This window comes from Nelumbo nucifera, chromosome 5 (genome assembly GCF_055504915.1).
Source record: "Nelumbo nucifera cultivar China Antique chromosome 5, China Antique-T2T, whole genome shotgun sequence".
In the NCBI taxonomy this organism is placed as follows: Eukaryota; Viridiplantae; Streptophyta; class Magnoliopsida; order Proteales; family Nelumbonaceae; genus Nelumbo; species Nelumbo nucifera.
The window spans coordinates 734,347-748,827 of NC_142653.1; the positions used below are offsets into that span (position 1 = coordinate 734,347).

At 39.4% G+C, this 14,481-nt stretch overlaps 1 protein-coding gene across 2 annotated transcripts; it reads right to left on the minus strand.

Annotated features, from left to right (window-relative positions):
• Positions 1 to 1,003: 1,003 nt before the first annotated feature.
• Positions 1,004 to 14,198, minus strand: LOC104603826 (subtilisin-like protease). Of its 2 annotated transcripts, none has more exons than XM_088887008.1 (4): positions 13,814 to 14,198; positions 13,658 to 13,732; positions 13,470 to 13,539; positions 1,004 to 1,250 (listed from the first exon to the last, which is right to left on the minus strand). In XM_088887008.1, exons 1-3 carry the CDS (start codon positions 13,976 to 13,978, stop codon positions 13,486 to 13,488), a joined length of 294 nt encoding a protein of 97 aa, XP_088743134.1. In that variant the 5' UTR covers positions 13,979 to 14,198; the 3' UTR covers positions 1,004 to 1,250; positions 13,470 to 13,485. The 2 variants fall into 2 exon arrangements, with proteins under 2 accessions (XP_088743134.1, XP_010266285.1); XM_010267983.3 differs by having other exon boundaries at positions 1,004 to 1,447; positions 13,814 to 14,191.
• Positions 14,199 to 14,481: the final 283 nt, after the last annotated feature.

Sequence of the window (14,481 nt, forward strand, 5' to 3'; positions counted from 1 at the left end):
CGATTTTGGATTAGACCCTGTCCACTCAACAGCTCTTTCCAAACTAAGCCTTAGTTTCACAAGAAAAGCAAGGTGCATTTTGAAAGTTTGCGTTTAATATTATTCCCACGAGAAAACTTCCAATATTGGGAATAAAATACTTCTAAACGGATTCTATCTGTAGGTCCAATTCGATAATTTTTAGGTTTTCAGTTTTTTTGTTATTTCATTTCTGCTGCATTCTACCAACAATTAGGGCTATTAGTGAACCAGATATTGGTCCAACTCAATCTGGTCCAATATGAATCCATTACAGGTGGACCAGGTGCATTCCAATCCAATCAATATTTTGGATTGGACAATTAATGTCTTATTGGAATTTCCAACCTGTTCACATTGGTTTTAAATCAGAATGCATCCAAGTCCATTGACACCACTACTCTTTATCTTCTGTCAATGGACCGGATATTGATTCAACCTAATCCAATCCAATATAAATCCACTATAAATGGACCAGATCCAATTCAACCCAATAAATTTTTTGACCATTAGGCCTGGACTGATCCAATTCAATGTCTTATTGGACCACCCAACCCATTCAAATTAGTTTTGATTCGGACAGGATTGATACAACCCAAGCCCAGTCCATTGACACCCCTACCAACAATCGAGTAACTTTAATCAATCCAAAAGGAATATAAATTAGATGCCCCAGTTGAGAAGTAATGTGTATAATTAATTATTCATCATCTGAGCAGATTGTGCTGCAGAGGGCTTGGATGTTCTTGGTACCTTGTAAAAAATATAATGTAACCAGGGAGAAAGAAAAGATAGTTACCGCCAATGCCCCACTTTAGTTTCTTGTGCTGCAGAGGGTTTCAGCAACTGTCAGAAACTTCATGGGAGATTTTAGCAATTTACCTTATTTTTTTTGGGTTATACTAGCTTATAAAAGTCATAGGGTATAAAAAACCTCACCCTCTCTTTTCATGAAAGTTGAGATCATAGGTGGGACCCGTGGTCATAAAGTGGCATGATAACTAAAAAGCTATCATAATGTGGTTTACAATACATTCTCATAGCATCAAATCTACAGCCTCTTTTGATACAGAAGTTCAAGTATTTTATTAGAATACATACTTTCATAGTGTAATGTATACTTACAAGATCATTAGATGATAATCATAGTAGTAGTATAATCAGTTATGATCAAAAGAACGAATTCCCAATCATCATACCGGCAGTCCCATGGACTGTAAAAATACCTACAGCTGCAGCAAACCATAAATATGTTCCATGCAGTAACCGGAAATTTTAAAAATTGCATAAAAGAATCAGATGGTATACCGCCTGATAACTAAAAAGCTGAATAGGAAAGTGCCATATAAACAATGAGTTGGCTTGCTTTTGATATGTATTGCTCAATGTAAGAATTTCTCCACTCTTCAAGGTTGAATGCCAATACAACCTATCAATAGAACATTTCCTAAGTCAGCTTTCATTCACCAATAATTTAAGAATCAAAGTTAACTTATCGACAAGGATCATAAAAACAGAATTGGTATTTGAAAGCTATCTAACAAGGAGACCACCTTAAAGCTTACACTTCCGCAATAATAATATAGTAATATACTTCAGATTTCCTAAGTTGCTCGTCATGGACATCACCACGTCTTAAAGTAGTAAGAGAATAACTGTTTACTGAAGCATAGAAACATGTAATGTCCTCTATGGATTTCTTTTTTTATTCAAAAGATGCACAAAAAAGAAGGAAAAAAACTATACCACTACACATTCTTCATTGGAAGGCCCAAGAACTTCGAGAGGACCGAAAAAGTCTTTTTGAACGGGATTTAAGATGAATAAAGATTAGCTAGGCTATCAGCACATCTCTTTAGACTCTTCATAGCAATGTTTGATGATGACTTCCCAATCTCTGTCGAGCAGGTCCAATATGATTCTGAACAACCTGCTTAGTTGCCATTGGGTGATCTTTGGGATTTAGGCTCAGTTTGGAAGGAGAACAAATACAAATATGTAGAGTGCAAAAACTTGTATTTCATATTACTTTGTATGTAGTATACTCTTCCAAAACTGAGCCTTCAGATCAGTTAGAGAAGAATGCAAATAAAAATATGTATAGTGCAAATACAAGGGTTAGAAATACCATATATAAGGTTTTGCACTGTACAAACTTGTATTTGCACTCTCCCCAAACTAAGCCTTAATAGCAGTGACAGTTGACAGACAATCCATTTTGAGGACCACCTTTCTATAGCCCAGCTCCCAAGCCAGAGTAAGTCCTTTTTGGATTCAAACGACCAAAACTGAGCTATCTATTAGTAGTTCCTCTTCAAATGGATCCACCCATAATACATGTTGCTCAATAACTTGATAGGTTGACCACACAATTGTACAAGCATGCATTCTTTAAGAAAGCAATCAATCTAGTTACCTCTTTAAGATCATTTGGCCAGTTAAGCTTGGCTTGATATTAACATATTGGGTAAGAAAAGGATATCAGAGTGCCAGAGACATGATTAGCATGCAATTGGAAAGAGATTGTATCAGCAGCAGCAGCATCCATGCCTAATCCCAACCATATGGGGTTGGCTACATGAATCCTGTTTTGCCAATCAATTCTATTTAAAGCCACATCCACTGTTAAATTTATTAGTGCTTTAGTCATTTCTCATTACTACCCATGTTCTTTTTTATCTACCCCCAACTGTTATAGCCCCTTATACTTATAACAGATCACTTGTATCATGTCAGATAATTTTAGTATAGTAATATATGGATTGGGTTGGGGGGGTTGGAACCAAACTGAGATGCAAGGCTTCATGGAGACTTCTCGGTGGAGGAAGAGTTTGAAGGTGGAGGCAAAAGACTTCTTGTTCGGGGAGCTGAGGATTAAGGGTCAACCAAGCTTGAAGATAAGGGAGATGAAGCTGGCAAGAGTGCTGTTGGAAGGTTTGGAGATGATTGAATGGGTCAAGACTTTTGTCTCTGAAGCAGCTTCTGAAGGCAGGCAGGTTAGCTGGAAAGAGAGGCACACAAACACAGGTAGAAGGTATGTAATAGAAGTGTAAAAGGAATGAAAAAGGTTCTTTAATAGCTCTCACAGAATTTTTTGCAAAAAGGAAAAAGTAGTTGGCATGCTTTCCAGAAGGTAGAGGTAGTAAAGGATGGCAAGATGTTGCTACAGAGTACAGTCTTAAAGACTTTCTTGGTCTGAAAAGAAATAACTGAAGGGGAGGATTCTGGGAAGGTTGAAGAATATGCCAAGGGTGAGGTTTATGGGAAGGTTGAAGAGTCTGCTAAGGATGAGCTTAATGGTGGTACTCTGGAGCAGGATTTTTTTACCATGTCACACTGCATCAGCAATCCAATTTTGACTGTAAACTTCAAGAAAGAACAGTGGGCCAGAAAGTTGGTGTTGATAGCAAACAAACCTGTTTTGGACTGGAGTTGGTGGCTGGTTTACTGATACATAAGCTGAGCCTAAAGGAGATATTTGTGCTAACCCCACTCGACAGTTGCACAGCTGTACTTGATCTCTGTGAAAATAGAGTGTAAACTGAAGCTTTGCATATACAAGATGTTTTGGGGACCTTTACACTTTTCAAATGGTCACTCTCTTCCAACTCAAAGTCTTTTCTATTGAAAATGAAGTGGAAGGGATGTTTGTTTTGGTGTGGCTGGCCTCCTCCATTGAAGCTGATCTGTTGAAGGAAGCTTGGCAGGAAGGAGATGAGCTGGTGGAGTTCAAGGCGTTATGTAGAAGTTTCACTATTTTTTTTTTTTATCAATAACAGGAAGCATTTCATTAATAAAAGAGATTATAATACAAAGGACGGGAGATAAAATATCTTAGCTCCCCTAGGTGTCAGAATAAGATAGAAGCTTCACTAAAATAGGTAAGCAGGGTCCTATTCCTTCAAATGAGTCCCTTCCTACTGTTCAGCTCAATCAGGTTATTGGCTTTGAGGGGCAGGACTCTACGTTGCCGTTTTGCACAGGAGCTTTAGTCAGGGAACGGCCTTAAAAGGTAGTTTCAGATGGTAAGATCGACAAAGTGTTGTGTTGAGTTTGAGGGCTGCTTATATGACAGGCCTGTGTAATTGGCCTAAGTTATCTTTCTTTTGTTTAGTTAATTTAGTTAATGGGCCTTTAAATATTGGGCCTAAGTTAAATTGACATTCTTTTAAGTTAAGTTGTCTTTGTTGTTGGGACCATGTATGTTAGGGCAGTAGGGATGTAATCTTTATCTTCCCATTCAATTTCTCTTGTTCTTCTCCTCTTGTTCTCCCTCCTCTCTACAGGTTTTTCATTCTGGTTTATTTCTGTTTTTGATTTTTATTGAAAGCTACAGTTTACAACTTGGTATCAGAGCCCCCCTTAAACTTTCTTGGGGGAGTTCTCATACAGTCCCAGGATTGGCCACCTGCATGAGAGTATAGCAGGGCCGATAAGCTGGAATTTTTTGGCCTGATTCTTGGGAGTTATTTAGAAGTTTTGTTTGCCCACACTGAGAGAATGATGGTCTACCTAAAGAACAGGAAGAATCAGAGAAAAGGGGGGATTGATCTTTTCTCTTTAATGGTCTAGTTCTGTTAGTGTTAGGTGCTGCTGGAAGCTTCATTTAGAGCTATTTCAGAGATCGATCTCAGTAGGAGGGGCTGTAGTATTTTTCTGGACATTCAGCTAGCTTTGGTGTAGTCCTTCCAAGGTCTTTGGGTTGATTCTCTTACTTGGGGAAGTGTTCCAGGACAGGAACTTGGGGATGTTTGTGTTTGTGAAGTGAGTGTTTTCTTTTTCTTTTTTTTTTTTTTTTTGAGAAAAGTTAACTATTATATTCAAAAAGGGCAGGGGGGGATGTACATGAGAAGATATACAAACAACCATCAGGATCTCACAACCATAAAATCTCCCCATTTAAGGGGGCAAGCTATTAGCGCTATACAAAAAATTCCTATCCACCCCAGATTTAGCCAAAAGATCCACAATTGAGTTCAGCTCCCTTGGAATCCATCTAAAGCCACAATGCAGAGAAGAGGTTATTTCTCAGATCTTATTGAGGAAATGACCCAACCTCAAAGGGCCCTTTTTTGGGTGGGAGGCCCAATTAATAACATTTCTGGAGTCCCCCTCAATGAGAACAGAATTCAACTACAGAGATCTAACAGTTCTCAGAGTCTCAGACCCATCACCAAAGCTCTGATTTCAGCTACTGAAGCATCTATAGCACCAACTGGGCAATTGTAAGCGCAAATCACAGAACCCTCTCTGTTTAAAATAACTCCCCCGATGCCAGCCACCCGTGGTTGGTTGGGAGAAGATCTACAGCTTCCATCAAACCTCAGTAAGAAATCCAGATCTGGTCTTGGAGTGCTGGAGTGTCCAGGCTGATTGTCAAAGTGGGAGGAATGCACAATCTCTAATAAATTTCTTTCAAGATTAGAATAGCTGAAACCTTTGAACTAATCAGAAGAGAGAAGTCAGGAGAAAATGGAAGAAAAGATTCTTTCTATAATGACCTCCATCCTAGCAAACTTGATGTCAAAAATGTTCTTGTTACGTTCATCCCAGATACACCACATAACAGAATGAGTTAAGGCTCTCCAAAAGGTTTTACCTCTTGAACCCATATTTCAAGAAGGCCACTGATTAAAGAAGCTTGCCACGCTATTGGGAGGAGCCCAATAGAAATTAGCACCAAACATCATATCAAGGAAGTATTGCCAAAGAGAACGAGGCCACCTCACAATTAATTAGTTAAGTGACTACTGACTAGTCGACTCACCATCCTTCATGCACATGACACAAATGTGGGGAGAGAGGTACTGAGATCCTAATATTCTTCTTTGTATCATGTCACAAGTGTTGATATGCTCCCAGACCACCTCCCAAATAAAAAAATAAAATAAAAAAAAAAGAGAAAGAGACTTTGAGAGGTACTACACGAGGCCAAATTCTGTTGACAAAGAAGGCTCCGGGTCCCAGAAGTAAGGTGGGTGAGAAAGGATTTAGTGGAGAAAATGCTGTTGGGAGATAAAGACCAGGTATGTTTATCAGGGAGGTAAGAAGAGAGAAAGACTCCATTTAATGAGAGAAGGGACAAGACTTCTTGGGCTTCAATGTCCGTCAGGGCTCTACGAAAGTTGAAATTACAGGACAAACCTTGGCTATCTCTAACTAGGACATCAGAAGCTAGAGTGTCTTTATCCAAGGTTAGGCTGAAAAGATTAGGATAGGTTACCAACAGAGATTGAGGACCCCACCAAGTATCAGCCCAAAATCTGATACATTTCCGGTTCCAATCCCAAGTCTTGCCAAGGGGGAAAAAAGAGGAAAGACCTGAATAATACCTTTCCAAGGATTGGCTAGAGAAAATCTGTTTGTCACATTGTTTCTGTCCCACCTGTTATTGTTCCTTCCGTATTTACTTCTTATTACTGAAGCCCAGAGACTATCTTGCTCCAAGGGGAATTGCCATAGCCATTTCCCTAGAAGGGTGACGTTTCTTTCTACCAAATGACCAAGACCCAAACCTCCATCCCTCTTCGGTTTGCATACAATCTTTTTTTTTTTTTTGAGAAAATTTAACCAGAATTTATTAAGAAAAAGAGGGGGAACAAAGGGAGATATACAAAGCAGGGGGAGAACCCCTACAAGTTACGAAGGAGGAAGCTTGTCGCTATACAAATGCTCCAAGTACACACCAAATTTAGCTAGGCCATCTGCAGTATGATTGTGTTCCCTAGGAATCCAAACTAAATTAACATTCAAACAATCCAAAGAATCCCAAGCTTCAGTCAGATAATGATTCAGTCTCCAAGGGCCCCCCTCTTTGTCTCTTAACCATTTTATCGTATTTGCTGAATCACCTGCAATGATCACATTCTGAATTCCCAAATTTTTTATTATCCTGATTCCGGTGAAGCCATCACTTCAGGCTTTGTGGAGTCAGCCCAGCCGATTGGACCACTATAAGTCCAGCATAAATTGCCCCTTTCCTCCCTTACTGTACCTCCAATACCAGCAAGGCCAAGATTACCTAAGGCACACCCATCAAAATAAAGGGTTATCACTCCTTTACTGATGGGTATGGGATGCCTCAAGGATGTTTGCTGGGGATGAGGGAGAAACAGAAAGGGGTGAACATCTCTGATAAGATCATTGACTGAAAGTCCTTTGAACAGAGCTGAATTCACTGTCCAAAGGATGCAAAGGTAAGTAATATCTGAGATTAATTCCTCCAAGGTTCTGCTTTTATTGTCAAAGAGGTGGTTGTTTCTTTCATCCCAAACACACCCCACAACACTGCATGTAGCACTGATTGCCAAAAGACTTTACCCCTTTTGCTTAGCCCTGTTCCTTGCCATTGATTCAATATGTGCTCCTTCTTTTCTCCCACTCCCTCTCAAAGGAAATCACACTGCAGCTTTTCAAGACTAGATCTCACTTTAGCTGGCATCTTAAAAACAGAAAGAAAATAAATTGGCAAGCTTGAGACAGAGGATTTGATGAGAATGAGTCTGCCTCCTTTTGAGAGGTAGTTCCTTATCCAAGAATTCAATCTTTTTTCGCAATTTTCAATTACAGGATCCCAGAAAGCAAGAAAAGAGGGGTTTCCCCCCAAAGGCAAGCCAAGATAGTGTAAAGGCCACTTCTCAACCTTGCACCCCAGAATTTCTTTAAAAGTAATCATCTTTCTTAGGGTAACATGAATGCCTACAATGCTACTCTTAGCTAAGTTGGCTCTTAAGCCCGTAACAGCCTCAAAACAATTGAGAAATTTCTTCAAATTTCTGAAATACACTACCTCACCTTCTAGAAAAAGAATTATGTCATTGGCATAGAATAAGTGGGAAATCTGAATCTTCTCTCTACCTACTGTGAAACCTTTTATTAAGTTGCTATTTGTGGCAAATTTAAGCAGAAAATCTAGTAAATCTGCTACCAAAGTAAACAGAAGTAGGGAAAGAGGGCAACCTTGTCTCAGCCCTCTAGAAGTCTTAAATAAGCCTTGGGCCATTGATGATGATTGAGAACCAGGTAGATTGAACACAGCATTTCATCCATCTAATCCATTTATCCCCAAACCCTTTAAGTCTTAAGATATTCCAAAGACATTGCCAGTTCACTCTGCCATATCCTTTTCTAGATCAACTTTGCAAACCACCCCCTCTTTTCTTTTTTGTTTTCTATCTGCTACTACTTCATTGGCAACCAGGATCCCATCCACAATTTGTCTACCTTTAATGAAAGCACTTTGAGAGAAGTCCACTACATCTCCAATTACTACATTTAGCCGATTAGCGAAGGCTTTAGCCAGAATTTTATATAAGCTGCTGAGAAGGCTGATTGGTCTATAATCTTTAATCTCAATTGCACCAGCTTTTTTAGGAATCAGCTTAATGAAAGTGGAGTTATTGCTTCAATTTATCTTGGCAGATCTATGACAATCAGCAAATACCTCCACCGAATCAGACTTGATGATATCCCAGTACTCCTGATAAAAGATCGAAGAAAATCCATCAGGGCCAGGGGCCTTATCTTCATCAAGGCTAAAAACTGCCTCTTTAATCTCCTCTTCACTAAAGTCTCTCTCAAGCCAAGACTTTTTAGCTTCCGAGATCTTTGGATCAGTCCCTTCTGATAACAAAGGTCTCCATATTTTGTCCGATGAATAAAGCTTTTCAAAGAAATCTACTATTTCTTCCTTAATAATTTGGGGTTCCTCTGTCTCCCAGTCGTCCACCATCGGCTTAGAGATGAAATTCTTTCTGTTCCTACCATTAGCAAAGTTGTGAAAGAATCGGGTGTTACAATCTCCATCTTTTAACCAGTTCACACTGGCTCTTTGTCTCCATTTAACCTCCTCCCTCCACACTAATTGTTCTAGAACAGCTCGAATCTCATTTCTTTTATTCAAATCCTCTCTCTCTCTCTCTCTCTCTCTCTAATTGCCCATTACCCTCTTTGGCGTCCAGATTTGTAATACCCGCTAACAACTTGTCTTTTTCTTCTGAAATCTTTTTGAATTTCAGCTTACTCCATTCCTTCAATTTCTTCTTGATATATTTTAACTTTTGTCCAAACCTAAAGCCTGCCCAACCTTCAGAATTACATTCTTCCCACCATCTGGTCACTTCATCTTTGAAGTCAGGATGAAAAATCCAAAATTTTTCAAACCTGAAAGGACTCTTAGCCACTTATAATTTTTCTGTATCCAAAATTACTGGCCAATGGTCTGAAGTACAGTGGTGTCTGGTTGTCTGAACCATCTTGGGGAAGTGATTCTCCCAATCAGAAGAGTAAAGAAATCTGTCCAACCTACTACAAATTGCTTCAGCTTGCAAATTCGACCAAGTATACCTGGCATTAGACAGGGAGGGGTCCACTAAAAAAAGATCTCTGATAAAATGGGAGAACCTTCGCATACTTGAAGTCAGCCGTCCTCCATTGGATTTCTCTAGGACAGATCTGCTGACATTAAAGTCACCTCCTACACACCAGGGGAGCTGACAATGAGATCCAACACTTTCCAGCCCATCCCATAAGTTCTCTATTAACCTAGGGGAGTTTGGAGCATAGAAACCTGTGAAGATCCAGGTGAAATCATCAGACTTATTAGTGAAGAGGATGGAAAGAGAATGGTTCCCTCTGTCAACTTCCTGTACAGAAACTTGATTCTCATCCCAAATAATCACTAACCCACCCAATGCCCTGGAGGAGGCAATCGAAGCCCAACGTTTACCATTAACATTCCCAAAAGCCTTAATTAGCCTCCTATCAACAGACTCTTTTTTAGTTTCTTGCAGAACTACTATATACGGGTTTAGCTTCTTAAGAGTGCCTTTCACTAAAGCTCTTTTTTTTTATTGGAAACAGTAACTTTCACTAAAGCTCTTTTACCATCTCCACCTAGTCCTCGCACATTCCAAGAGACAACCCTCATGGTTATCTGCCATAGAAATCCCTGCTGCCTTCTTTCTACCAGCCATACACTGAAATCCATTTTTCCATTTCAAATTGCTCTGAAGCTTCTTCAATTCTCTAACTGATCTAGGTTTTTAGAGAGTTGCCATCCTCTACCAAAGAAATTCCAAAAACCTTTGCTACCTTATCTGTATCCATTTCTGAACCATCCTTGCCATTAACTTTATCACCCTCCAAAGTCTGCACTCTGGACTTCCTATAATGGTATCAATGTAGAAGAGGGAGGAACAATACCAGGAGGGCCAGACATGTGACAAGATTGGGGAGACTGCCAGAAGACAAGTCACAAGGCATGCATTCAAGAGGAGAAAATAAAGCAAAGTGACTAGGGGGACAGGGGAGATGGTACCTGGGTGTTGAGATTGGAGGTTCAGAGAAGAACTGGGTTCTTGGGAGACAGTTCCTGCCTTGCCGGTCAAAGAAGGTGGCTCAGTCATCTTACTTCTGGTGCTTGCTGAAACATCTGAGTACAGCTCTTTGATTCTGTAGCTTCCGGAAAGGTTGGCTTCAACTTCCATTCTGTAAGGCTCTGATGAGTCATTGGAGTCATCTTTTCCCTTATAGGAGCAATCAGAAGGGGGGGGGGAGGTCGGATGACAAAGAACCTTGTGGTGCTCATCATACTCTAAAGGGGGCATTTCAGCCGAAACACCTAGGGGGTACAGAGGGGTAGTGGGAGAATCTTCACTCCCCGGGTATGTTTCCCCCAACTGTTCCAGGCTAGCAAATCTGTTGTGAGAGACTCTATTCCCGATCTTCCAAGTAGCCGCTTGAGTAGAACCAGAGAGCTGTAGGATTTGAGGTAGCATGGGTTTTTGAGTAGAAGGAATCTTCGAATAACTTGTCTTCTCCTTCTCATTTAACCTCTTTCCACCAAAGGGCTAGAATTCAAACTGGGGTGTTCTTCAGCATCTTTGAGAGTGCCAATTGCTTGGGCCAAAGAAGGCCGAGTGCCTGAGCTTTGGTGACTTTTGCGCTCGATTCTGAGTTGACTCAGTCGTCTTCCCCACTGAAATTGTTATGTGCCTTAGGAGAACTCACCCCTAAAAGCTAGCTGTTAGAGGGAGGGAACCCAGACATATATACACCCCACAACGGCATCCCATACTACCGATGTGGGACTAATGAATCGTAACATTCCACCACGCTCCGCAGTCCCAGCAGCGCTCACGCAGGCTGGCTTTGTACTAGTCTCCCTAGTCCTGGCCGAACACTGCAATACCGACGTCACCACCTGCGCCGCACGATTGCAACTAGGAGGCATAGTGTACGCTCTAATACCATCTGTTATGTGCCTTAGGAGAACTCACCCCTAAAAGCTAGCTGTTAGAGGGTGGGAACCCAGACATATATACACCCCACAATGGCATCCCATACTACCAATGTGGGACTAATGAATCGTAACAGAAATTCTAATGCTAAACCAGATATTTCTCTCATGAATAGGGATCGATCTAGGCACTAAGCAGGCTTTTCATGCTCTGACTTGAATCCTCACACAAGACAAATCCTTCAAGGACCTAGTATTTCTATGAATAAGTTTGAGCCCCACAGAGGTTACCGATAAGTTCGAAGATTGGCCAAGACCACAAGTGGAATGGAAGACTCCAGATTTCTAACCAGCCGTCAAAGTTTGGGTCTTCTTCTTGGGTATTCACCAATGGCTACCATCTTGAGATAAGACCTTCTTACTATAAATAATTAGGGATCCAAGGTGGAGCCACTCCGGAAGCTGGGAATCAGAGTTTGCAAAGCCAACAGCAAAGTTTTCTGCAAAGGGTTTGAGAGGAAGGTTGGAGACATGGATTGTTGATACTTGGTATTTGGCTGAAATTTTAAAACTTTTTGGCTGAAATTCACTTGATTGTTAAGAAAGTTTATCTCCCCTTCCTTGTAATTAATTTTGTTTCATTTTAATGAAAAGCTGTTGTTATTGATAAAAAAAAATCACTTGATTGTTGATACTTGGTATTTGGTGATTATGCAATGGTGTATTGGATGTGTACATGAATTTTCTCTCCTCATCTTTGTGTTGCTCATACAATGAAAGTCTAAAACAAATTTTTGAGCATTTGGTTATGTGAGATCAAGTAATGTCAATTCAGAACTTGGTTACATTATTCCTAATCAACATATAGGAAGGTTGACTTTAATTAATGGTTAAGAAGGATCTGGTTTTAGTTAGCAGTTGTGCTTTGGTGATTTAACCAAACTCAAAGGATGTCTAGCATGCCACCTTGGTTAGACAATGGATTTGAAGGGGTCAAGTAGGTGGTTTGTTGTAAATTGGAATTCCATGCTATTACATATTGTGCATATGTCATGTAGCTAATCTCAGCCTTGAAATGTTCACTAACTTTTCTGTCCTTTTGTATTGGCAGTTTTATGCCCATTCATACATGGGATATGTGTTCTCTAAATTTGTGAATCACTTAATTGGAGTGTCAATAGAGTTTAGTGATGTTTCAAGTACCATAAGTTGTATATTGACTATATAACTGGAGTGGTGGATTTATCTTAGTTCCTGGTTCATAATTTCATGATAACAGAATACATTGTAGAATTGTCAAATTTTATCTATATTTATATGTGTTCTCTACTAACTTGCAGAATTTTTCTGGCCTGAAATGCATGTGCACAGAAAAAAGTGAGGGGGGATAAACTATTGAACTTTTTTCATTTTTTTCCTTGTTTATTTATTCTGTATAAGATTTCGTATACCATATATATAAGCAAAAGAAGTTGATACAAATTTCTACAATAATGTATGAAGGCATTCAATTATAATCATATATAATATAAGATTCTGTATACCATATGTATGAAGGCATTCGGCCCATACACATGGTTCAGAGATTCAGAGGTCTAGAAAACTTGAGGAATTTGGAAAAATTAAAAATCATTAGTTATAGGTTATTGTTGATTGATCAACTTAGAAGTGAGCAAATGGTATTTACTAGGTTTACAATTTAGCTTCACTATCTTTTATCATTAGGATTTCATTTGTGATCCTATTGGTGCTTGAGATATTTGGGGCTCTCTTATGACCACAACATTTGATATCTGGTCCCTTAGTTGCGTATCCAATGAACTATGCTCTGGTAATATAAAATATTATTTTTTATTTTTATATTGCACTTGTCCTGTATTAAGGGATTATTTGTTTTGTTTTTTACTTCATATCCAGAATCCACAGAGTTTGAATTTTCTATTGTAATTTCTTTCTTTGGTTTTCTTATTGTCAATTCCCCATTTATCTTGTGAATACAAATCCACTCAATTATTCTTCATTCTGTACTATCCCCTGCAATCTCTCCTAAATCTTGTCAAAGTCACTTTCTTCATTCTGTACATCCATCATAACAATACCATGCAACTTTCAGGAAAAAATATGTTCAAGTTATGTTTTTCATACAACCAATCCTCCTAAATTTTCTGAATAGGAATGTAATAACAAAAAAAAGAAACAAATCCCAACTCACTGTGCAATTTTGGTAACTAATCCTCCAATTTCTTCGTTGTGTTCTTCTTCCCATATATCAAACCAGTTTCCTGGCAAAAACCATCCAAATTTCACTTAATTTCCAAAAAAAGAAAAGGTAAAACAAAGAAAACCTAATGTTTTCACATAAGAACCAACCTTTTTTATCAAAGAAAACAATGAAATTACCTGGGGATCAGGGATAGGTTTTCTTTTCTCTACGTAACGATAACGATCCGAAGCTGCAGCTAGAGCTGCCCTTTCCTGAAGTCCAAAGGAAGATGCGAAAATTGTAAAGGCCACATGGAACACAAGAAGAAGAAGAAGAAGAAGAAGAAGAAGAACCTCTTGTTCTCTCTTAAGGTCTTGCGAGGGTTTGACCCAGAGAAAATATGCTAACGTTCCCGCGACAACCCATGCAGCAAGATTACTTCCTCCTGTCAGACCTCCCATCGAGTTCCCAACGAAGGATCTCACATTTCCCACCGTTCTTCTCCAACCGCTCCCCATTGCGGCGAAACTCACTCAGAACGGAATTCTTTCTACGATTTTGTTCTATGACTATTCTCACCGAGTAAAGTCTGTAATTTTGTGTTTACTTTTTATCTTTTGTCAGTTCGAATTTGGGAAGAGATTGGTGGGGAGAGTTTAACGAATATAGGCTACTCTGAAGTCTTAAACTGGCGGTGTGTGCGACTCTGGGAGTTGGGACCCAAGAGCCAAGACCCAAAGGCCATAGCTACTTGATCTCATAAGTAATAATCAAATGAAATGGAGTTTGTATCAAGCCAAACATAGCGGCCGTTTGACAAGTCTATTTTTAAAGATGTTCCGTAAGCTTTAAGCTTCTAACGGTATATATGAGTTTTGCATAAAAATCTTAGTAGTTTGAAGATTGTTTGGTTAATGTGCATCTGTTTGTACGTCTTTTTACGTGAAAATGAGTAAAAAAAAACGTAAAACTCGAAAACAGTCAGAAATGGATTTTCAGTGTCTTTTCAGGGCTACGGCTT